This window comes from Micropterus salmoides, unplaced genomic scaffold (assembly GCF_014851395.1).
Source record: "Micropterus salmoides isolate LMB-PRFRI ecotype aquatic unplaced genomic scaffold, ASM1485139v1 Ms_hic_scaffold_6, whole genome shotgun sequence".
Lineage (NCBI taxonomy): Eukaryota > Metazoa > Chordata > Actinopteri > Centrarchiformes > Centrarchidae > Micropterus > Micropterus salmoides.
The window spans coordinates 12,147,006-12,173,354 of record NW_024044348.1 but is presented as its reverse complement, the minus strand read 5'-3'; the positions used below and the strand labels follow the sequence as shown (position 1 = coordinate 12,173,354).

The 26,349-nt window shown below is 41.1% G+C and overlaps 1 protein-coding gene across 7 annotated transcripts in view; it reads right to left on the bottom strand.

Moving 5' to 3' along the window:
* dmxl2 (Dmx-like 2) overlaps positions 1-24,086 on the bottom strand; it is a 47,382-nt gene extending 23,296 nt beyond the window's left edge. For 3 of the 7 annotated variants that reach the window (XM_038700827.1, XM_038700830.1, XM_038700831.1), the window contains exons 1-25: positions 23,663-24,086; positions 17,334-17,459; positions 17,018-17,089; positions 16,777-16,855; positions 16,432-16,576; positions 15,416-15,482; positions 15,143-15,315; positions 13,743-13,923; positions 13,447-13,627; positions 12,676-12,891; positions 12,308-12,579; positions 9,711-9,932; positions 9,240-9,469; positions 8,817-9,022; positions 8,226-8,347; positions 7,668-7,757; positions 7,445-7,553; positions 7,222-7,341; positions 6,857-7,084; positions 5,519-5,805; positions 3,011-3,183; positions 2,264-2,915; positions 1,665-1,994; positions 1,460-1,579; positions 813-948 (exon numbers count right to left, since the gene is read on the bottom strand). In XM_038700827.1, the coding sequence (XP_038556755.1) occupies positions 813-948; positions 1,460-1,579; positions 1,665-1,994; positions 2,264-2,915; positions 3,011-3,183; positions 5,519-5,805; positions 6,857-7,084; positions 7,222-7,341; positions 7,445-7,553; positions 7,668-7,757; positions 8,226-8,347; positions 8,817-9,022; positions 9,240-9,469; positions 9,711-9,932; positions 12,308-12,579; positions 12,676-12,891; positions 13,447-13,627; positions 13,743-13,923; positions 15,143-15,315; positions 15,416-15,482; positions 16,432-16,576; positions 16,777-16,855; positions 17,018-17,089; positions 17,334-17,459; positions 23,663-23,749 (4,624 nt within the window). In that variant the 5' untranslated portion in view covers positions 23,750-24,086. The remainder of the gene's footprint in view (positions 1-812; positions 949-1,459; positions 1,580-1,664; positions 1,995-2,263; positions 2,916-3,010; positions 3,184-5,518; positions 5,806-6,856; positions 7,085-7,221; positions 7,342-7,444; positions 7,554-7,667; positions 7,758-8,225; positions 8,348-8,816; positions 9,023-9,239; positions 9,470-9,710; positions 9,933-12,307; positions 12,580-12,675; positions 12,892-13,446; positions 13,628-13,742; positions 13,924-15,142; positions 15,316-15,415; positions 15,483-16,431; positions 16,577-16,776; positions 16,856-17,017; positions 17,090-17,333; positions 17,460-23,662) is intronic. The other 4 variants (XM_038700829.1, XM_038700828.1, XM_038700832.1 and 1 more) reach the window with 4 other exon arrangements.
* Positions 24,087-26,349: the final 2,263 nt, after the last annotated feature.

Genomic DNA, 26,349 nt, shown 5'->3' with positions numbered 1-26,349 from the left:
CCAGACTCTGGGACCTTGGTTTCCAAATGAGATGCAAAATTTGCTCTCATCAGAAAAGAGGACTTTGAACCACTGAGAAACAGACCAGTTCTTTTTTTCTTTAGCCCAGGTAAGACGCTTCTGACGTTGTTTGTTGTTCAGGAGCGGCTTGACAAGAGGAATACAACATTTGAAGCCCATGTCCAGGACCCGTCTGTGTGTGGTGGCTCTTGATACAGTAACTCCAGCCTCAGTCCACTCCTTGTGAAGCTCCCCCACACTTTGAATGGCCTTTTCCTGACAATCCTCTCCAGGCTACAGTCATACCTGCTGCTTGTGCACCTTTTTCTTCCACACTTTTCCCTTCCACGTAACTTTCTATTAATGTGCCTTGATACAGCACTTTGAAAACATCCAACTTCTTTTGCAATTACCTTTTGAGGCTTTCCCTCCTTGTGGAGGGTGTCAATGATGGTTTTCTGCACAACTGTCAGGTCAGCAGTCTTCCCCATAATTGTGAATTCCACTGAACCTGACTGAGAGACCAATTAAAGGCTCAGGAACCCTTTGTAGGTGTTTTGGATTAATTAGCTGATTAGAGTGTGACACTTTGAGCCTACAATACTGAACCTTTTCACAATATTCTAATTTTCTGAGATTTTGAATTTGGGGTTTTCATAAGCTATACGCAATAATCATCAAAATTATATCAAATAAAGGCTTGAAATATCTCACTTTGCATGTTTTGAGTCTATATAATATATTAGTTTCACCTTTTAAGTTGAATTACTGAAATAAATGAACGAATTTTCGAGTTTCACCTGTATACTGACCTGTGTACTGTTGGTCAGTGGAGCTGGTGACCTCAGCACTGGTGGTTGCAACAGTATCAGCTAAGGCCACCAAGAACATCTGCTCCAGTCTGGTCAGTCCTGGTAGGCTGGAGTGCATGAGGTGACTTGACAACACCTGGACACACAAAGAAAGAAGGAGATGAAGTAGAGCAACAAGAAACTCAGAACAACTGATGGAAAAGTATTATCTGTGTGTACTTTCCAATATAAGCCATTACTATAAATGTTGTTAAATACTACCCAGTCTTACATGACCCTATTATTACATTGCATATGGAAACATTATACAAAAATAAACACATCCTCATTGAGAGAATATTACCAGATTATTTTGTGCACATTACTCGAGTATTACCCTGATATTACGGTCATGTTTCATTCCCATTACTGCTCTTATCACAATTGTCATTGTTGTAATAAGATATTAAATTGTGTACTATGTACCACACTATCTATCTATTATCTCTTTATTAACAACTTTATTCCAATACAACTGAGGAATGAAAAGAATATGTATTTGGGGACTTGTCTCCCCAAATAAATAAATACTACATCAACAGTGCAGTGTCTCTCTAGAGTAATCCACGTTTGTGCAATGAGACCCTCTTCTAAAAATACAGCAATACCTGAGCATGCTCTGGTCCAAAGTAGGTAGGTCCATATTGAGAGAGGTTGATAACTCGAGACTTCTTCTCTGGTTTGTCAGTAGCAAAGTTCACAAAGTCATCTGTGGTAACTGTTGCCACCTGTTAACACAGGAGGAAGGGAGTTAAAAGTATCAGTGGAGTGCATCTTTCCCAACAAAATCAGAGCTCTCTTAAATGTACCAACCTGGAAAAGGTCAGAATATGCGTCCTCTGTGGACTTCTGGGCTCCCTCACCGTCAGCCACCTTAGTTCCCTTAGCACCCTCTTCTGCTCCCTTGTATGAGGTATCTAGGTCAGCCAACATGAGGGAGTAGAGCGGCAGGGGAGGAATGGAGTTGATCTCTGTGTAGTCCCTGCCTCCATCGCGGCCAGCCACAATGGTGTCTTTTGCTGTGCTGCCAGTCACACTGATGGTCCGGGACAGATGTCTCCTGGATCCACCCTCACCCGCCTCCACATCCCTCACAACAGCAACTTCCCCGGCAATACACTTCACCAGGTGAGCGAGAATGGCCTGATACATAAAAATCGTTGGGTTATCCAGCATATACAACAATGTGGATTAGATGAGCTAGATCACCCACACATCCCTGTTCATCTATCCGACAATGTCTGTGGCCATCTGTCTTTTTGGTACTCTAATCCAGAATAGGTGGGCCTCACTGCACTCAAGCATTCTAGGGATTCAAATTATTTTTAATTTTTAAATAAATAAACAAACGAGAGCTTTAAATAACCGTTTGCATATTTTGGATTTAGTGAATGAGACCGAAACAGACTCACCTTGGCACGGCGAACCTTGCCCAAGTCCATGAGTTCCAGCAGCTGGGTGGGATGGTACTGGGGTAAAGTCGGGGACAGGGAGTGAGCAGCTTCAAACAGTCCCCCTTCCTGAAGTCCTGCAGGAGCACGAAGGACCTCATCTACTGCAGTATTCCCTTCAAACACACTCTTAGACCTGGTTCTCCCTTCAAAGGCTGAGGAGGAACCAGTAGTTTGACCTCCAACAATGTCTGCTGATGATAGATTTCCCTCCTCTCCCTCACCAGGCTTCTTGTCTTGATGCCACTGGGCATACACATGCATTTCACAGTCCATGCCTACCACCAGGATGCCGTCCCTCACCCAGGACAGGGAGACTGGCAGAGATGGTGTACCATCCACGGAGGATAGGAGGTCCACGGACCGAAGCAGAATCCAGCGTGAGCGGATCCCCTGCTTGATACTGCCCCCTAGAGGAAGGGTGATAACAGCCACCCCCTCCTTGCTGCTAGTTTGCTCATTGACTATGCCAGAGATTCGGCCGTACATGAGAATGTTGGACCCAACTCCCACAGTGAGGATGTGAGATCCATCCTCCTTTGACAGCCAGTCCAGGTGGACATAGTGTTTAATGTTGGGGGTGCTATGGTCTCTGCTCATGTACAAGTCAGACCTGCAGAAAATGATGAACTTATGAGAAACCCATACTGGTAAACATACAATGGTTGACAGAATATGATATAAACAAACAAGCAGTGCCCTCCTGACCTGCTGTAGACAAAGAGGTTCGAGTCCACACTGACTCTTGGATCCAGGGTTGACGAGGGTCTGGTAAAGTCGTCCAGGTGGAGAGTTTGCTCTAAAACCCACTCTGAGCCACCAGTAGACTCACATTCATAGATGGACACATGCATGGAGAAGTCTTCTCCAGAACCCTGCAGCTGAGGACAAAAGGAGCACTTTCTTAAAATGTATGATTTCTTAGAATATGTCAAATCTGACACTGTGGACCAGTCACCCAGGCATACGGTAAATACACAACAAAGTTATGTTGGCTCTTAAAAGTACCTTTTCAGTGCCTGCACAAACCACTATCTTGTATCACATCCTGAAGTACAATGAAAACCTAGACTCATAAGCCAGACTGGTGGTAATGGACCTTGACTGAACAAATATAAAGTAGCTAAATAACTTCCTTAGAATGTTTAATGCCACTTTACATATATATATACATATATACACATACAGTGGGTACGGAAAGTATTCAGACCCCTTTAAATTTTTCACTCTTTGTTTCATTGCAGCCATTTTCCAAAAATCAAAAAAGTTCATTTTATTTTCAGTAATGTACACTCAGCACCCCATCTTGACAGAAAAAAACAGAAATGTAGAAATCTTTGCAAATTTATTAAAAAAGAAAAACTGAAATATCACATGGTCATAAGTATTCAGACCCTTTGCCGTGACACTCATATTTAACTCAGGTGCTGTCTATTTCTTCTGATCATCCTTGAGCTGGTTCTACACCTTCATTTGAGTCCAGCTGTGTTTGATTATACTGATTGGACTTGATTAGGAAAGCCACACACCTGTCTATATAAGACCTTACAGCTCACAGTGCATGTCAGAGCAAATGAGAATCATGAGGTCAAAGGAACTGCCTGAAGAGCTCAGAGACAGAATTGTGGCAAGGCACAGATCTGGCCAAGGTTACAAAAAAATTTCTGCTGCACTTAAGGTTCCTAAGAGCACAGTGGCCTCCATAATCCTCAAATGGAAGACATTTGGGACGACCAGAACCCTTCCTAGAGCTGGCCGTCCGGCCAAACTGAGCTATCGGGGGAGAAGAGCCTAGGTGAGAGAGGTAAAGAAGAACCCAAAGGTCACTGTGGCTGAGCTCCAGAGATGAAGTTGGGAGATGGGAGAAAGTTGTAGTAAGTCAACCATCACTGCAGCAATCCACCAGTCGGGGCTTTATGGCAGAGTGGCCCGACGGAAGCCTCTCCTCAGTGCAAGACACATGAAAGCCCGCATGGAGTTTGCTAAAAAACACCTGAAGGACTCCAAGATGGTGATAAATAAGATCCTCTGGTCTGATGAGACCAAGATAGAACTTTTTGGCCTTAATTCTAAGCGGTATGTGTGGAGAAAACCAGGCACTGCTCATCACCTGTCCAATACAGTCTCAACAGTGAAGCATGGTGGTGGCAGCATCATGCTGTGGGGGTGTTTTTCAGCTGCAGGGACAGGACGACTGGTTGCAATCGAGGGAAAGATGAATGCGGCCAAGTACAGGGATATCCTGGACGAAAACCTTTTCCAGAATGCTCTGGACCTCAGACTGGGCCGAAGGTTTACCTTCCAACAAGACAATGACCCTAAGCACGCCGCTAAAATAACGAAGGAGTGGCTTCACAACAACTCCGTGGCTGTTCTTGAATGGCCCAGCCAGAGCCCTGACTTAAACCCAATTGAGCATCTCTGGAGAGACCTGAAAATGGCTGTCCACCAACGTTTACCATCCAACCTGACAGAACTGGAGAGGATCTGCAAGGAGGAATGGCAGAGGATACCCAAATCCAGATGTGAAAAACTTGTTGCATCTTTCCCAAAACGACTCATGGCTGTATTAGATCAAAAGGGTGCTTCTACTAAATACTGAGCAAAGGGTCTGAATACTTATGACCATGTGATATTTCAGTTTTTCTTTTTTAATAAATTTGCAAAAATTTCTACATTTCTGTTTTTTTCTGTCAAGATGGGGTGCTGAGTGTACATTACTGAGAAATAAAATGAACTTTTTTGATTTTTGGAAAATGGCTGCAATGAAACAAAGAGTGAAAAATTTAAAGGGGTCTGAATACTTTCCGTACCCACTGTACATATATATAATGCGCGCGCACACACACACACACACACGCGCACACACACACACACACACACACACACACACACACACACACACACACACACACACACACACACACACACACACACACACACACACACACACACACACACACACACACACACACACACACACACACACACACACACACACACACACACACACACACACACACACACACACACACACACACACACACTATCAATTTTGGAGGATCCAGGCAATATAATGAAATGATGTTTTGTCACTGCATTTACATTTTTATTGCAATTTACAACCTCAAGGTGATGATGAATTCCCGCATCGTTATAAGTTTTTGGTTTAATACACTGAAAACACTATTACAAAGCTAAATTCTAATTTCCTACCTGTCCTTGTCGTGGCTTTTTAAAGGCCACGGCCAGCCTGCCGATGTAGGAGCAGGACACAGCTACAGGTCGTCCCGACACACATACAGCACTGTTGTTGTCTTCTTCCTCATTCATTAGGGACCAGGGCTCCCAGCGGTACACATGGTTGTCCTGGTCATTCTCGCTGTACCCGTCACCACCCTCCACAGCACAGTGCCAGAACCGCACGCGAGAGTCAGAGCAGGTAGTGACAATCAGATATGGAGCCAGGCACACAGGGTAGATAGATGAGGAACTCAGATGCCCTAGCAGAAAGAGGAGACAGTACAAAACAGTTTAAACATTTTAAGCAGGTTACTGCAAAGCATGTAAATGTGTTGATTTCTTGCTTTGTGGCAAATACATTTTCATATACATCTTGAAATCTGCCTGAGCAGACTTAAAGTAGCAGTAGGGAATTCTTTGAAATATGTTGCTCAATTTTGAGCAACATATTTGCTCAAAATTGTCACTATATCCTGAAAGTAGTACCACATACAGATAATCTGTAAAAAACAAAACAAAAAAAGTCATGTAATTTGCAAGAATCCACCGCTCCCAGGTCAAAAGAAACCAATCAGATACAGGAGTCTCTAACGCAGTCAAGCCCACTATGTTCTGCGCGTTGCTTCAGAAGTTTTGTAAACACAATGGCTGAGAAACAACCATCAGTAATGAAAGAGCTGCCCATCTCTCCTTTGCCAACAAAAGTGTACAAGACAAGTGTGTGCACTCGTCCTGGCTCCACACGGAGCTACTGGCTCATGTTTGATGCCATGGCGCTTTTATTGATTAGTGACAAAGAAGCATGTTGATAAAAAGTGGGGAACAACTTTTGAGGGGCACAGTGCTAGCCTCTTATCCCACGGTCAGATGTTGTCACAGCTTCCTCTGAAGCCTGGGGCAGTAAGCATGGAGGGGCTGAGGTCTTGACGAGACTCTCGCCGTGAAGATCTATGTGACCATCTATCTGACTATGTGAGATGAGGTTTCGCAAGGCAACTGGCTCCTTCTGCTACCATAGGAACCTGATGGTTTTTGGGCGGGGCTTAGCGGAGTGATATGAGCAGTAGAAAGAGATGAGAAGGTTTTGCACTGTATGTTCAATCGTTACAGACTGCTGCTTTAAAGACGGAAAGAAATAGAAGCACCTTTCAGATTTCTTTTAAAATTGTCAGCATACCCTAAAATTTTTTAGACCTTTCTAGGACTATTTCACCAAGTCACCTTTGGAAAAGGGGGTTTTACATTCCTTTTAATTTGGCAACAACAAGATAGTGTGAGTCATATGCGTGACATGTGTGTGCCCATCCCAACCTGCAGAGGGGGTGGCCCTCGTAACCTCCACCCCGTGAGGCAGGTCAAGCCGCTTGCTGTACACCAGCTTGGAGGTGAGGATGAGTTTGCTGGCTGATTGCAAGTTGGCTGTAGAGGCTGACCGTGGCAGGGGTCTGATAGGAGAGGTCTCTGGAGACGAGTCGGCATTCACAACTTCATTGGGAACCATTAGCTGGCTCTGGGAGCTATAATCTGGGCTCGGCTCATCTGGACACAAAGACACAGGAATATTATAGCTGGACTACAATTCAGTAGAGGCACTTTGATAAAAAGGTATTTAAAATTCATCCTTTCATGCTTAGACTTCCAGGTATGCCTATAACTGCTCAGCTGTGCGCACTTACCAACACAGGCCTGCACAGACCTGAGGTGCAGGTGCCACATCTGCAGGACAGAGTTCCTGTTGAGATCCTTTTCTATCACCACCAGGAAGAACTTCTCAGAGAATGGGGTAGGTTGGTAATCTGGATATAATAAAATTACATTATCTTCTTTGTCTAATGACAATCAGGTTTGAAAAAGCACAAGGCAACAGCCCTACATGGAGTTAATTTAACTGTGTTATACCTTCACCAGATGGAAAGGCTGGTATGTATGCTTCTGGTTCTTTTTGGGGCTTGTAACCTAGAATGAAGTCCTCTTGAAAGACATGCAGCAGCTGGGTGTTGGCGCCACACTGGATGCACATGGAAATAGCATCAAGGTTACTATGTCTATTGATCGGAAGGTTTCAGGTTTATGTCCACCACTGATCTGAGGAGGGTGTGAAAAACACAGAGCAGCTGCTAACCTGGTTTGTAATGATGTCCAACTCTATGATACATCCAGGTCGTGCAGTGGACTGCTGGCTGACAATGTTGAACACTTCACCCACCAGTTTCTAAACAGAGACACACATGAAAAATGGTAAATTATCTGGCTGGTGGTTGTTAAGAAGAGAGAGATAGAAAAATTTGCTTTACGAAGAACATAACCACATTTTCAATGAATGTGAGCTCTCTATGTCTGATGTAGGCGGTGTATTGTTGTTGTGCGTTTTAGTAACATTTATAAATAAAGGCAGCATCAAATGGAAATGATTATAAAACTCACAGATGTTGAAGAGCCCATAACAAGAATTTAATATCTGTGAATGATGTGGTTATATCAGATTTGTGATGTTTCATGGCCAATAACCCTGCTTTGGACTTGATTCTTTGTCCTTTGTGGCAAACAGTTTAAAGACCCACAGTGGGAGGCATGAAGATCCAGATACATAAAGTTCACTGAACAGAGACTCTAAACAGTGATCACATCCCAATGAGCAATAACATTATGTGCAGTGATGAGTCTGTCTTTTTCCACTCACAGACGTTTCAGGATCTGACAGCTCATCCAATAGTTTTCTGGCATCCACCACAGCTTGATATAGACGCAGGTTTTTACCGTCTGATGCCACAAAGCAGGCACTGGCACTGTTGCAGTAAGTTCCTGAGGGACATAACACAAAGTTTTTAGAAAAGTCCTGCAGTGCCAAAGAATGTATTAATTATCATTACCAACACATATTGATTTAAAAAATCATTAAATATTTGGTAGCCAAAATAATTACTTAAAAGATCCTTCCTCAGATAAACTAAATCCAGGTTGGACCTTAATTGCATAAGTTAAAATTGTTGCTTTTAAGACATAATCACAAAATCTGACATGCAAAACTGGATTAGCTTGACTACAGCATAATACTGTGCATACATTTAGCACAGTTTAGTCTTGACAAATAGTGAACCAAATATCATATTGCTCTATAAACAAAAGCAGAAGCTCAGATGATTCAGCAAAAGTGACACTTCCACTTTAAAGTTCTTGATAATGATTTACTCATAACATGAATTTTTCTGCTTTGTCATTCGTCACTGAGGTTAAAATTTACATCCGTATTAAAAATGCACAGTGTGTTTACCAAGTACAGAGCTGGGTACTAGAGTAGGTAGCCAAGCGACATTGCTGAAGGCAGAGGTGTGCAGAGAGTTAATGCGGGCCAGTTCAGAGACCCCTCCAGTGCAGGACAGGGGTCCAATGTGGTCAACCCTCCACAAGATGAGCTCACTATAGATGGCGTTGGGGTCATGGAAGGTCCTTGTAGCTGCATTACGAATCTGTTTCCTGCTAAAGGAAAAGTAATGCATTGTTAGAGCTCATGTTTTATGCAGAGGACAAGAAGACCATAATTAATGAAAGCGTGTCACAGCGTGTTACAATAACATCTATGGTATTTCAACCATGTGCTCCTTGCCTATTCTTTCTTTTCCCCACCCCTTTCTTATTTACTGCTTTACTGCTCGATGTACTACTTCTCCTTCTCTGCCTTTCCTCTGTTCTATACCTGGGAAGTCCCTTTGGTAGGGCAAAGGTGGGAGGCTGCTCTCCTTCCAGGCTGCTGGGGGCTGAGGGAGGGGTGAGCAGAGCATTATGGTGAGAGGACGTCAGCAGCAGTGGCAGCACTGTGTGGCAGGACTGGTCGTTCAGATGGAAGCGGTGGCCGCAGTACCGGAACTTATGAGATACCGTCAATACGTTGGAGAAGGCAGAACGCTCAGCAAATGTCACTGACCACTGCAGACAGAGGAAACCAATGAAATTTGAGGGCTGGGAAGGTTGAATATGCACAAACATACAATAAAATTTATTCATTTGGTTATGAAATTAAGATGTTAGTGTGAAATTTTAGAGAAGGTTAAAGGAATACATTAAGTTTTTCGGAACACATTGGTCAGCAGTGGTCATTTACGAAAACATGCATGCACTGGCAGAAAAAATGTGCATCTCTCAACTTTGTTCCCTAATAATATTTTACCTGGTTAAGAGATCCATCAACATGCTTGGAGACCATCATGACAGCAGGACTGATGCCAGGGTGAGAACTGGGAGAGGTGGCCAGGGCGGTTGAACCCAGGCCGGCCCCTACCCCAGCACTTTCACCCTCAGTCAAAGTGCAGGCGTACATAAGGATGTTTTTACTCAGTGAGTTGGCATCACCTGTAGGAAATGCCACTGGAATACGGGAGGAGAAGGAAACCTGATGGGAGAGTTGAAGGGATATAAAGACCTTTCGGAACACCGGCACATATTCTATAGTCTTTCAGTACTATAAAGACCTACTTTGCAGTTTATACCAATGTGATGTAAGCTCTCTAGTTCATCAGTAAAAACAACACTAACAATACTCTATCTGGCTTGCAGGTTTATGCTCACAAGTAAACCATAAACATGGACCGCTTATTGCATATTATATATAGCATACATACAGTATATAGGAACTTCATATGTTCATGTAATTATAAAGTTTGTGTAATACAATGCCACGGTGTGTGTTATTTTATTATAAATTATTATTATTATTATTATTATATGATATATAAAACAGATTGTGTCAGCATACAGTATAGTATCATTGCAGTCCAGACAAAGTAATCACAATAAGTAAGGAAATGCAGTGTTAACTAATTTGTAGTGATCCTTAGCCAATCTTATCAGATCAAATCCAACCATATTTTAAAGGATCTGTATCAGCTAAAATAAAGTACATCAAATTCTTATGCTTCTTTACTGTTTTTTCCCTTCTTATCCTGCTTGTGTTGCAGTGCCACTCTCCTTTACGACAGCCGAACTTGTGTGAAGTGTGTGAATGTGAAAAATGATTTGGGTACACCAGTGAGTGGCTGAGTTCAGACACTAAGGCTGACAAAATACACAGATTCACTAAACTCGGACTTCATGCACAACATGTACTCAACACTAATCATCGCCTTCACCGGTTAAAATGAAAAATGCCGCTAATTACATTCCGTGAGCAACTTGAAGGCAGTTCAAAAGGTTATTTGTCTGTTGTCTGGTTGACAGTGTCTGTACTAATTGTTTGTGAGGGAAGAAGTTTCACTTTGTGAGTGGACTGAGAATTCAGAAGTCGCTTTCTCCCATTTTAACTTGAAGCCAGACCAATAATTATAAACGTATCTTCAGTATTTAGATGAAAACAGGGTGTGTCAGATTTGTGTGTGTCAACTGTTATTTCAATGTGTCAGATACATATTTAATTGACACTACAGTATCAGAAGAACTCTGATAGGAATCAGGACGTAAAAACTTTACTGGGACATCCCTACTTATTTGCATAAAATAATTGGATTATTATACATGCACTCTTTGAAACCTTTCATATAAAGGTGTGAAGATATATATTAGGGCTGAAACGATTAATCGATTAATTTGATTACTAACATGCATCAACGCAAATTCGTTTACTTACTGTCACACATCGTGCTTACCAGTGTGATGTGCGACATTATGATAGCAACGCCGTAGGCTACGCACGTAGCCTTGCATTTATACTTGTGTGTCTGTGTCTCCATCATTGTGCAATTACATCCCCAAACGCTAGCTGGTGGTAGCGCTACAGCATCCACTGGGTTGACTTTTGTCGGCAGAGCAGGCTAACTTCCGGTTTAGCCCTCCGCTAACGTGAATGGGGGTAAAAATTGTATACTTGCGGCTGGTATAGCCTTTTCAAATGTTATCAACAAAATGGATCACATTCTGATTATATATAGGACCGGGTTGTGACGGTCAAATATATTGATCCACTGTGTTACAGTCGCTGTTTTGGCCATTAGCAAAAGTTACTTCAAAGCACGGGACACTTCCTGTCAGCTCAGAGGCATTGTGAAGCTACCTAGCCAACCAATCACAGTGCTTACACGTTGCCTCAACGTATAGTTAAATTTTTGAGGAGGTGCACGTCAGGCTACGCCGTAGGTGATGCCGCAGTGTAGGGGGCTACGCAGAAGCTACGACGTCGATTCGATGCAGAAGTATAAATTGCATTTAACTTGTATAGCACTCGGGTGATGTTTGTGTTGGTAAAGTAGTTGTTTGGTTGTTGGTCTGATGGTCTGTTTGCTGTATGACACATTATGAATTTCCGAAACGACTAATAAATATCTATCATCTATCAACATACACAGCTGATACCATTACCAGGGTGGGGGGGCACCACCGCCGCCGCCAAACAAAAGTACTTCTTAAACCATGCATCAATGAAATAATCTATAGAAGCTTCGAGGACTAAAATCAATGTTAGTTGCAGCCCTAATATATATAGTTACATGTTAATAATACACATTATATTCCCAAATATAAATTATATATTTACTCAGGAAAGATCACAAGACGACCATGGTGTTGCTCCTTCGGAGAAAAAAACGAATATTAGGAGTCTTTCATAAGGCCGTGGGAGGGCTGAGTCACCTTACATTTTTAGACAACGTTTAACTGCAGCTACACTCCTGCTACTGTGTGTGTGTATATGACTCAGTAAGTGAGTGAGCATGAAATTGATTCCCTATAGAATGTAAAGCGGCAAACGTTTTCTCATGAACTTGATTTCTTGCTCACCTGAACCTGTCTAAAGATGCCCTGGTTGAATTCATCCAAGTACTTTACATGCCAAACCAGGAACGACCCATCTGCGGGGTGGATGGTGAACAGCATGTCTGGGCTCTTGTTCCACTCTGTGGTCAGAGTCTCCATCTTCCTCTCCAGCAGCATGGAGGGCAAAGGCATGCTGGAGCTGGATCCTGGGGAGGATGCCTTGGTGCTTCCCTGCTCCCCTGGCTCACCCTCTTCACCGTGCTCTGAGGAGGCTTTGTCAGACATCTCGTCCAGGTCTAGAAAGCCAGACAACAATGTGTTTTTACAACATGATTTTGCTTTTAAGATAATGTTAGTAAGGAGATATATGTTGGTGTGGTTGAGGATCATACCAAAGTCAAACTTCAAAGGCGATCCTTCAGGGTCCAAAGGGTCCTCAGTAGGCTGGTCCAGCTGCTGTTCAGAGAACTTACGGAGCTGCAGCATAAAGAGGTCCATGGAAGAAGTGAAGCTAAGATCCTTATTGTTTAGCCAGTGAACCACAAAGCCTCCACCACCACTATCGTCTGAGTTGAACACTGCAGAGTCAGCCAGCACCGCTGGGATATCTGACAGAGAAAGGAGAGAGGTAGGAGGAAGAAAACAAATTTGGATGATAATAAAAATATTATAAAAAATAAATAAAATAGTACTATAACTTCTAGATTCACAGCTGTATTAAATGTGTTGCTCACTGATATGATTAATTTATTTCTAGTTACAGAAGCCATTTCTGCTGTATCACTCGGTTGCACAACGCGGGTCAAAGATATTCTGTTTTGGAGAGCTGTCTATTATGTTTAGCAATGAAGTCTCTTCACTAATTCATTTTATAACAAAAAAGAAAGAAAATCACATTGTAAGACTTACCACAATAATGAGCTATAACAAAATTCATCTTTAATCAACATTCAGGATATCTGTAATTCACTAATGCCTTTGTTTTCACACAGTTTGCAGCAACATAAAGATATTGTTGTTTTTGAACGATGTCACTATTACAGAGGGGGTCAATACAAACCTGAACATTATAAAACATCCTCATATGGTCATTAGTGCAACAATGTTTGGATCTATGGTGAAGAAATAAAAATATGCTTCTGAGCCAGTTTAAACAACCTTACCTGTGTTGGGGTTAATACTGGCTGAGATATGGAAGTGACAGAGGGCATTGGCATGATGAGTGATGTGGCGGTGAGTGTGTGCGTCCTGTGTGCCAAGCTGAGAGGGCAGCAGTTCACTGTGTGCCACCAGAGCAGAGGACCTTCGCCGGCCCCGGCGCAGATGTTTCAGGTGGTGGATTGACTAATCATAAAAGCACAGGAATAAAACACATTTACGTTATTCCTTTTTCAGAAATGGGAATTTTATATTTTCCTGTATCAGTTATTTCAGGTCAGATCTGATCGAGTAAGTGTACCTCCAAAGCATGCTGGATCTTGTCCTTATTGCCTGCCAGGCCTGGCAGGCTGGAGCTAAAGGAGTGAGTGTTCTCAGAGATTTGTCCCCCAAGCAGGCTGTCTTCTGGTAGCAGGGTCTCAGACCACAACCTACACACACCATCCTCGCAGGATGTCAGCAACACATTGCACACTGAACCCCTAGAAAACAACAGCAAAATGCAGCCGTCTTACACAGTGAGTATTTACTTTTTTTAATCTATATGTCCAAGATTTTTACCTTAAAAATATTCAAACACAGTACATTACTGTATTTTATGGAATAAGACAGAGTTCAATGTCCAGACATAAATATAATTCAGAAATGTAAAAACGCATGACATGTTGGTATGTGGCATATAAGTATACACTGGTGTGATTTACTCTACAACATCACTGCAGTCAAAGGTTACTATTTTCTAAAAAGCCAAATGCATATAACAACCCTTACACAATGGACATTATAATTTACTTCTCCAGATTCTCACTGCATGAGAGGAAATAACCTGGTCCTTATTCCTAAATCCAATAAAACATAACAGATTAACAAACTGTTGGATGCACTGAATATGAATCAAGAATATGTCTGATAAAAATTTGCTACTCAAACATTAAATTTTCTTTGTTCAGCCTATGGTCTTTTCCTTGAGATGGAAGAAAAGACAGAAGTGAAATATAAGGAGACTGCATCAAATTGATGAAATCACTGATTCACTCAGTGTAAAAACCAAACAGAGAACTCTCTCTCACTGGTTCTTCTTCTCACCACCAGTTCAAAAGTCTTAATTTGCTGAACAGCCACAGAAAAGTGCATCTAGTGCAAACTGGCCAGACAAACAGCAACTAGTGGTGATTGTCAGCTATAGGCCCTCAACGCCTCGCACCTGCCAGACTGTCCCCTTTATATGTGTTATGGTTCTAAAGGAACTTATTTAAGTTAGTAATAACAGTATTAGTTGTTCTTCTGAGAAAATGTATACATAATACAATAGTTTTTTTTACAGTGACAAACCTAATTCCCAACTTATTTTTATGTATGTCACATTCCAGAGTACAGAACACTGACTGCTTACTGGAAATGGGAACCATGGGTCAATCACACAAAAATGTGCAATCCTTGAAAGTCTACATTTTGAGTAACCACATCCTTTTCAATATTGCATCAGAGGACATAATTATGTTTTGATATCAACTGAATCATTATAAACTTGCCATAAAAGACTAGCAGAAGGTATTTGAATACAGGAAATCTGCATTTTTTGTTCCCTTCAACCTGACCCTAACAAATATAGAAATTACCACATGACTCAAGCGCTAGACGGTGTCAAAATAAACATGTTAATGGCCAACCTGACATGTGATTGTGTGTGTGCTTTCTTACTTTGCCATGTACTTGCTGGTCTTCCTCCAGGACATACCAGTGACTGAGCGTGGATGGGCCAGGTAAACAAAGGAGAAGTGAACAGGAGGAGACTTTTTATCAGAAGGGTCCTGGACCACCACTGCAGAACGCCAGCCCGTGGTGGGATACCACACCTTAAGTAAACAGTCATCCTGTGTATGCAAGAATGTAGAGATGTATGTTAACACATGTGTTACCACAGACCTTACAATTACGAAATGGTTTAACAATGTGTTTATATGAATCATATACCTTCCCAACTGTTGCAAAGTACTCCCCATCAGGAGACCACTTGGCAATGTGAACTGATGCAGCAGTCCTGACAAAAAAAAAAAAAAGCACAAACGATGATATCAGCTATATTCACTTCTCCACGGGAAATTCTCCAAAGTGGTTCAACTGTTTGGTTACTTTGCACATGAGTTATTGCTAGTCATTTCAAAGCTTGCAGTTCCCTGTTCTAATTTTTTTCCTGGGCATGCATATGTGTCATCAGATGACAATTACTAATATGTATTATATGTCTGTTTACACAGCTTAAGCACAGGCCACACTCAAAAGAGTGCACATACAAAACCTTTATATGAGGCAGTGTGCAAGTGAGTTAGATAATCAATAACTGCCTATAGGTTTGTATTTGTAAAAATGTAATTTCACAACCTTCAAGAAGAAGAACTAGAGTTTATATTTTGTCTGTTCATCACAGGGACTAACTCTTTCTGCATGACAAAAAACAACAACTAAAAATATCAGCTGACATATTTGTTTTGCTCCTGTTCGACAGGCAAAGGTGACAAAAAAAACAGTGCTTGCAATATAATATACAACTGTTCCCTCAAAGCCCTGAATAAAAAATCCACTTCAATTTTCAATCACAAAAGTGAAAATAAATTTTGGTATTTTCAAATATGAGTACATCCTCACTACCTGTGACAGAGTTGGCTAAGGAAAGTTTTTTCAGCCTTGACATTTACAAGACAACAGTACATGAGATGAGACAGAAGCTGGGTGAAGAAAATGAAGACACACAGGTCAGGCTGACACTTAGTTAGCTATCTGGATATTTACCAATGGCCATCTCTAAGGGGCCATTTACTTCAAAAGCAACTGTTTATCTGTATAAGCGTACTTAGCTCTATACCAAATTACCTTTGGATTTTGATTCTGCTGCTGACATTATGTACATAACCTTGAAGCAGCAAGTTTTTTTCCCTGTCAGTCATGTCTGATGCTTGTTAGATACAGTATGTACAAAAGCAAGTTCGTACTTGCACTGCCAGATACAGTTCCAGTCATTGAGGACAGGGTGGGGCTTGTCCTCATTCATCTGCCCATCCTCCTCCTCTATCAGGACATCTGCCAGTGGAGGACCCCACAGCTGGAGCCGCTCGGTTGCTGCTAGGATACGGTTCCCTGAGGATACAAAAGTTGTTACACACCTCTTGTCCCAGGTTGGCGACTACAGTACACAGAGCTGCATGCACACAGTGACTCTTATATAATGCACATGTTCCAGACAAACCACAGGGGACGGTAATATGACCTGTGCGTAGTGTGGATTAATTTAGTCAGACAGTCTGTGAATCAGTTAAACATAGAAGGCATTAGCATACCTTGTGGGTCCCAGGCCAGGTTGTAGGTGATGGCATCAAGGAAGAATTGTCCTGTCTTTTGCCACTGATAGTTAAGCTGCTTAGTGATAGGAGAGCAACACAGAGCAGTGTTATTGGCACAGAACTGTGATTAAACCACTATATATATATATATATATATATATATATATATACACACATATACATATACACACACACACACACACACACACACACCTAAAATACTGACATCCATGCTCACCTTGTGGCGTTTGTTTGGGTTGGTAGAAAGAGGTTCAAAGATGCAGACTGTGTTTCCGTAGGATGCAGCGATCTAAAAATAAAGATATTACTAAAAATTCTAAAAATATTACTCATCCCATCAGTGCTTCTGCACAGCCATTCCCACAGGTGAAGGGTAGGTGGGGAGTGGCACAGGAGAGCAGGAGATCAAGGACAGGAAAGCATGGGCAGTACTAGACAGATAAATGTATTTCTGTAGTGAAATTGATAATGTATTCGGTCTTCACGGAAAAACAAAAACTGGGAGTGTGTATAAGTATGCAGTTAACACTTACCCTGCCAAGCTGGTGGGAGCACTCCACACAGCCCACCTGTATGTTTCCATTCTGAGCTCCCGGGATAATCTGCACACACTCAAAGTCACTAGCCAAGATCACTACATCACAACCTGAGCCATATGCCTGAAAAAGAAATGGTCAGACGGAGGAACCAAATTAGATCGAGCCACAATAGACAAATGATACCAAATCCCTGAAACTTAAAATGATAAATATTACTGCAAATCGGGCCGGTGTTCACTGATTATTACATATACATATTTGATTATTACATATACATATTTGTGTGTATGTATGTGAGTTCCTTCTCCTTGCATGATGTGAAAACTAGTCATGGACTACGGAAGTGGAAGACCTTAATATCTGGTAGGGATGCATGAAATGAAAATTCTTGGCCGAAGCCAAAACTGAATATAATGAAAAACTTTCCCGAATACCGAACAAGGTTTTTCACATTTTTTTCCATTTATATTGCCAATTTTTTTACCATTGCATAAATTAAATAGTCAAAATGTCCTTTTCATGTGTTTCCCACAGGATTTGGAGAGACTATGGTGAAAAAAAGGTCATCCATTGTTTGGCATCAAGGGTTTGTCAAATTCTGACCATAAAGAAAAGTTTAACCACATAATTAACTATCTGGTTTCTTCAATTTTCACTCAGGAGCAAAAATCTGCCTTTAAACTTGAAAGAAATAATGATTTGACATTTATCGTGATAATTATCAATATCGAATGGTATGAAATGTTTTTGGGGCCGGCGCGGTGGTGCAGTGTTTAGCACTGTTGCCTCACAGCAAGTGTGGAGTCTGTATGTTCTCCCCGTGTCTACGTGGGTTCTTTCCGGGTGCTCTGGCTTCCTCCCACCATCCAAAGACATGCAGACTAGGTTAATTGGTGGCTCTAAATTGTCCTTAGGTGTCCGTGTGTGCATGGTTGTTTGTCTATGTGTGGCCCTGCGATAGACTAGCGACCTGTCCTGGGTGTACCCCGCCTTTTGCCCGATGTCAGCTGGCTCCAGCCCTCCGCGACCCTGTACGCAGGATGATGATGGATGGATGAAATGTTTTTATCGTGATAACATTTTTGGCCATATCACCCAGCCCTACTTTGAATCTCCATATATTAATTATATTATGTGATTAATCACCAAAAGCAGACCATCATAGCACTCAATAGCACTATATGAATACTGCATTAGCAGGGTGAGATATTACAGCAGGATTAGCACAGCCTGGCAGTCACCTTAAACCAAAATGGCATTGGCAGGTTGTGGTGGTAAAACGAGTAGAGAAACCATATAATGTAACAGTAAAACAAACAAGAGGCTGTTTTACAGATCAACTGCATGATAAATAACACCTACTCATGTGCAATAAGAAGACATAAACAGCACATGACATGCTAATTGCATACACTTAATGGGCAGCCCTGTGTTTAGATTTGGATTATATGCAGCAGGGTAAACTGATACAGTGGTGGTTGGCAGCAATGGCAGCAGCCCTTGGAAGACAGGCAAGCTGGCCTCGAAGCAACAGTACAGTCAGGCTGACGGCTTGTGTCTTTCATTATTCAGGAGAACAGGAGGAGAGGCTGAGAACCACTGGGTCACACAACAGGACATATATAAAGTGACAGCTGAGGATGGTAGTGAAGACTGCCATAAGATTATATTTTACATGCTACAGCATAATATGTGAGAGACAGGTAGAAAGAGAAGTAAGGGAGGTACAGTCTGTGCTTTACTATTACTGCGGCATTTGCTCCTGCACATTACAGATGGAATTAAAAGCGGTCACCGTCACGCACTGTCTAGGGCTGCTCTACACCTCTCTTCTCTTTCACACACTCACACACGTGTAAGAAAATGTGTGAGTCCGTACTACTGTCTTTCTCACCAAGGTAATTTGTTTGAGACAGGCTGGTAGATATGTGTGTATCCACCATAATTGGGGTGGCCTATCATCATTGCTTCGTTCTTTTGCTTTGATCTTGTGTCCTGTATTTCTTTCATCATCCACAAATGCATACACACGCACGCACACACACATGCACACACACAGCGCAAACAACAAGGTACTGAGTGGTGGCAATACTTTGTAGGATGGTTCATACGTAGAAGCAACACATACCTTTATATGGTCATGGTAAACATTGGCAAAACTTAACAGCAAGGGTTGCATTAACTGAATATTCTTTGTCATTTACTGAATTTTTTAAACAATGACAGAAATATGTGAAGGGCGACACATTAAGGGCGATTTACCATAATAAGTCATTCACATGCAACACTGTCAGTAACCAAATGTATACCACCTACAGTAGACCCCCTGTCCAGTTGGTCGATTCACATATTATTGTATAGTTAAGAGTGCTATTGCTATTTGAACACCATGAGGTAGGGATTTAGCAACTTTGCTGTGGTAATGAAAGTAGATAAGGGGAAGAGAGTGCGAGATCACTTCTGCCTTTCCATCTAATGTCACTAATTCTCCATGCTCAATGCATTCATGCGAGGATGTTCCACAGCTGCTACCATGTGTACCATTTCCATGTTTGTGCTAGTCAGATGGCATTGAGCTGTAGTCAAAAGCCTTAGCTGAAAATATTTAAAAACATGAATTGATCAATTCTGGCCTGTAGTAACCTGTACTCTCCGTCAATCTGTAATAAGGCATGTACTTTGATCCCACTGTCTATAGTCATATCATAGGGGCCTTGTTATTCCCTGTAACACGACCGCAGTGAAGCAATGTGCATTAAAAGCCAAACTATACCAAGTCCGGCATCAATCTTAATAACTTAATAAATCTAAAAAAACAAAAAACAACAGTGATATGTCCCATTTATTTGTCTATAGGTAGCAGGATATCAAAACGACTCAACAGATGTCTAGGAAATTTAGTGAGAAATAACTCCATGGACTAAGCAACAGTTTTTGTCTTGTATCTGGAACAAATTCCTCTACCATGTCATCACTTATAAAGCATGCTACTTCTTGGCTCAAAATTTTTGAACTGTAAGACATTTACTTAAATTTTTCTTTGTCTTTATTCCTTGATTTGCTATAGGCTGCACCCATTTCTGTCAGATTTTGTTTTATAATTTTGGTACATAACCTAATTGATGGAGTTGTAAAATGTCATTCATGTTTTGATTTGCCATAGCATTGTTCTGTAAATGGTGGCAAAATCTTGTATGCACGGCCCATTTGACATAAACTGCCATAAATCATACCTAAATGTGCCACTGCAACCAAATTTAGAAGACACATGCTATATCTACTCACAACAATCCAGCAAAACCTGGTGGCATTCTGCCTATAGTTGTTGCAACACTAACATGTTAAAATGAAAGGGGCCATAGGTCATGAGACTGAAACACTTATTCACACTTGCACAATACACTGAAACTTGAATATTCCCAGAAAGTATTAAAATCACATCCGCCTTCAGCCAATCTGCACCACTTAAAATAACAAAATTTTCATTCACATCCTTGCTGCACTGTACGCCCTCTCACTGTGCTTTCTAGTTTACACATGTAGTCTATTTTTAGCGGCTCACCCATCATTTGCATATGTTTACGCACATTTACAACATCGACCACAGGTAGAAAAGCACTGATATAAAAGCAAATATAGTCTTTCTAACCATGTTTTCACAACCTCTGAAGAGGACATTATCATCTAGTCTTCTGTGTTCACAACACTTATAGATATAAATCCCCCAAAATCGCAGAAAAATATTTAACAGTTGTTGTGTCATATTAGAAATTCGACACAAATGAGACTCGGCCCATTTTGAAGAATCAACTATTTAAATTGGCTCACTAGACTAACAATGACCGAGCAACTTTGTTTTACTGTTATTTATTCCAACTGCATTAAGTATGTCTTTCAATTTCTGCCAATATGCCAATGCACAAAGTTTAGTATGCACCACTGTAGACACCATGCTGGAACACAGAAACAAATAGCATGGAATGGAATGATTCTTGTTGTTGTATTTTAACCTGTGAAGCACCTTGGTCAACCTTGGTTGTTTTTTACTGTGCTATATAAATAAAATTGATACTGATATTGATCCGATGAAGCTCTAGCCTCATGCTTGCTAATTTGAACTGGTGCGTTCATGGCTGCTGTAGGATAGTTGTATTGCGTTATGTGTTTGCGTGTTGTGTCAGGTTCTGGCCTAGGAGCCCTCGGGGTCAGTGTGAGTGTAACTGCACTGGACATGATGTTTGGTGTTCTTCAAATACCCTCTCAGACACAGAAAGAAAAGACAAGGCATAGAAACTGGGGCCCTGTGGCAACACTCATGGCTTTAGCCTCATATACAGCTCTGTCGTATGTTATGTCAGATATGACCCTAGGTACAAAGCCAGCCTGTTTACATTCCAACAGCCTTGATATGGGGACAGTGTAAGGGTGAAATGGGGAAATTCATCTTTATAGTTTTAACAAAAATGCGCAAGACAATGAATTAGTGCGTTATATTGTAAAGGACTGAGGGAATCATAGAAGAAGGAAGAGAAGGTGTCGGTAGTTCTGAAAAAATAAAAACAACAACAACATCAAAGCACCACCTCGCAAATAGGCAGCAGGAGCAGACCAAGCCTAGATTTGGCAGCCATTAGACAGGCTCAGTTTTCTCAGCAACAGAGCTGTTCAAAAATTTACTGTGAGCCCACACTGGCAGAATTGAACTAATGCAGTCAGATCGCTTTTAGCTACAACCTTTGTAGTCATCAACAAGGCAAAAATCACTACATTGCTGTTTCTATCTTGAACCAACCTTAAATTTAAACACTATCCCTTCTGATACTAATCATGTTATGATACATTAGTAGCATATTTTCTCACCTTTCACTCTTTGTGGACAAAAAGCCCTAGACTTCAGATAAATACTTTTCTAAAGAATGTGTCTGCCTTTTTAGAAAATAATAAATTGCCTTAAAACATGAAAAATACTTTTAATATAAATAGATTACGGTAAATAAGACCCTCGAAAGCCAAAGACTTATCAAGATGACAACAGAAAGTTACCACTCAGTTAAAACACAGCAAAGGGGGTTTTCCTTATGATATGTTATTAAAGATCATTCAGCTATCAATAAAGTCATCACCGTTCATCGTCTGCTCTCAGACAAGAGCTGACTCAGGATGCTACAGTATTCTTTCTACTATGCTCTACTCCATGCTTCAACTCCAACCAATCCATACTACGCAAAAGAGCCACGACATGTGTTGAGGTTCTGAATTATTGTGCACCCCTTCCTATTCGCCATCACAAAAACAGTCTGTAATGTTATAGGTTTCCATGTCTCACTGCACAAAATGGAATATTGACCAGACCGCTCGGTCCTGTCAACCTGAGTCATAAAGAGAAATGATGGGAAGTTGTCAGGCCTCAGACAGACAAATAATCAATAAATAATATACATAGGATATGGTATGTTTGATCAGCACGCTTACAAATACATAAAGACTAAATGACTGATGTAATGAGCTGTTAAAGGGCCAACACACATCAGCAATTAAAATGTAAGTGTGTTCTCTTTCACTAAAAATGATGGCAGATGGCACGACGTTTATGAATGTTATTTTCGACACCAAAACACTGCCATTCAACCCTCCAGCTCATGTATCCATATATGGCTCTCTACGTCACGACTGGCGCAGCTGATGCTAAGATGACAGCGACCTAAAGATCCGTGAGGATTTAACGCCAAATGGTAGCAAGATTAGCTAGTTCTGCAACCAGATACAACACATAGCATTGCATCCAGTGTAACGTTAGTGGGTGCGCAAATTTTGTCAAGCCTCATGCGTAACTTAGTCATCTGTAGTGTGCACTGCGAAATTTCGTCGAGGCGTGCAAATATTTGTCAGTAATGTTGTGGTTGAGCAAAGGGATTCCCTCGCAGTAATTATAACGTTACGAGATGCAGCTAAAGGTCATCTGAGTGGCTAGCGTTAACGCCTAGGAGCGATAAATAATATAACGTTACCCCAAACAGAAGAGATGCAGACATTACTGTTGAGCATCTTTGTGAGCATGTTAGCTTTTCAATGTCTGACTGACTGTCAAGGTAAATGAAAGAGGGGCTTGTGACAAGGATGCCCCGAGTGGTCTAGACTCACTGTTGAATCTCTCGGTGCGGCAGTTTGGCTAGCACGCTACCTGGTTAGCCAGTGCTTTAGCTCGCTAGCCAGCCCGGTTACAGCCCAACATATCGCTGGCTAGCTAACTACCCAGCTAGCTAGTCATTCGTTAGCTTCAAATGGTGTCATCTTGAACAAATAATATCAAAATAAATCCTCACCGTGAAAGGAATGTCATTCACGCTTCCCACCGAATAGCAGCAATCTCCAGGGTTTACAGCTCCCGTCAGCACCTGATGCAAATGCATTTTCCTTATATTTTAGCAGCAGATGTTAATTTTAATTATTAATAACGAGTCCACCCTTTCGGTTTCTCCATCTAGCAAAGACTGGGAATTCCATCAGTAACGTTAACGCTGTCCTCGGCCTGGCAGTGTCGTCTTCCTCCACAAACGGTGGCGTTACGGGGAATTTGGGTTCGACCCGTCTAAATGTAATTTCACCAGGTCATTTCCTCCCATATATTTAAACATGGAAAACTGGCCGCCTGTCGCCTCGCGCTGTCAATACCATCCCTGCGATTAATCGTGAGAGCCGAGGCAGCCGGATCTCTGCAGCGAACCTGACATGCGCGTTCACGGCGTCGTCCAGGCACGACTGAATGGTCATAGATATGTTTAATCTAGACTGGGAAACACCAACTCTTGAATTTTACTGAGTGCTTCATTTCGCTTATTCCTGAATATAAATAAATAGTTGTTTATGTTGTCGTATATAGTCTTTATGATAGCTTGAAAAAAGGTCTTCTAATGATTTATCGTGCTTCTTTCTGTGGCACTGCACAGGTACTCTAGCAATACTTTTCTATGTTTACGGCGCGCCAGTTTGTGAAGCTGTAGCACTCCTCTGTCGACGAAATTAGTTCATTGATCAGAAATGTAGGGTCTGGGGTTAAACCAAAACAGACGAAGTAGTCATTTTGTCAGTGACACAAAATAAGTTATCGAATGGGAGAAAATTGTACACATAAAATAGCGTTAAAATGCAGAGAGAGCAGCCTTACTCTAACAGAAACACATTTATGAAGTTGTAGGCTAATGTTGTCTTATATAGGATTATTCGAGGCCTCGTCCTCTTCCGTTCAAGTCTAAAAAGGTCACATGAAATTGTAGTTTTTATGCTGCATACGAAACTGTGTTGCAGTCACTCAAACAAAGGAATGGGCAAAATCAATATCCAATCATTTCCATCCTATGTGGAGTTGAAAGTAGCCTATTACTCTGAGATTGTTAAACTAAGTATTATTTGTTAGATATCCAGGTATGTAGAACTGAACCAATAAACTTAGCTGATTAATGAATTAGTCTTTGACGGAACTGACAGAAAATTAATTCTATTAATTCTAACTTTTGATAATCAAATAATAAGTTTGATTAAATATTTGCTCCAGTATAACTTGTATTATGTTAGTAAATTAAGGTTTGGAGTGTTAGACAGACTAGTGAGCTCTTGGAAATTATGATGGCCATTTTTAGTATGTTCTGTTTTGTAGACCAAAACGATTAACCAGTCAAGAAAATAATTTGCTGATAAATTGATAATGAAAATAATCATTAGTTGCAGCACCAATGTCATTGGCAGCAGCTGCTGTCACAATACAAATTATAATATGCTGTGACATTGATTTTCACTACTGTTTCACATTTTACACAGAACAGAGAGTAAGTGAGCTAGACCCGACTGAGGCATTGTAGCTGCAACTGTCCCTCATCTCCTTATCTCATTCATCTCTGATGAGATTTAATGGAGCAAATCACCATTATACTGTTTGTCTTCTTTCCCTTTTATACCCCCTCTTGTCACAAGAAGCCACATTGTCACACTCTCTCCCTCATTGTTTCTAGATACATGATGAGAGGACTGATAGGGATCCATGGTGGTGATACACAACCAACCATCATTTGGCCTAGTTATTTAAGCCACACTGACATCATCAGACAGGGCCTGCCTGCCAGCCACCATGACACAAAGGACAGCAGAACAGAAAATTGCAAGGCAGTAGTCCAGAGACAGTGTGACACACACACACGTAAACTGTGTCAACAACAATAGTGAACACACTCATCCTGTAGCATGTGAAATACTGTGTCTATCCATTTAGCATTTGTTGACTACCATTTTCTGTGAGTGTCAGACTTTACAGCTGTTATATTTACAGCTATAATTATATCATAGAATAACTGTGTGCCTCTCCATAGTGATGGTCTTGATATAATGGAGGGCATCCATTTTAGATTATTTAGATACAGGGGATTCATCTCTTAAGTACCAGATATTGTGCAGTTGGCCAAGAGTGCTAAGATCATTGCGGAAAGAACAGCACCAACAATGAAGTACATAAGGATATCCCATTGCTATAGTATAGCTAACCTGTGAAGAGAAGAATGTTATTATGAGTAGTCTGCAGAGGTAAATCAGAGGTAAAGTTCATTAGAAAAGAAGATGGTATTTGAGATTGCAATCTGCCAAAAGCATAAAGAAGAAGAAGATGGTTCTTTTAGTGCCTGCTTCCTATGGATATAACTTATTATACATCCATGCTACTAACTGCATAACATACAATGGGGATGTAAATTATTAATACTGCTAGCCTTTAATATGAAACTTCCTGTCACTGGTGTGGAAACATGGATACTATTTTTTCCTAACTGAGTTTAAGTTTAAAGCATTTATGTTAATGGCAGAAATTTGCAATATTTATATATTTTTATGTCAATTGTATATTTGAATTGCTTACATCATACTTTCATGAATCCCTTGATACTTTTAGCTTGTGGAAACAAGAACAAATTGAGCAGCTGAGACTTTAATTTTAATTTTAACTTTTTTGGCTCAATCTACCACTGAG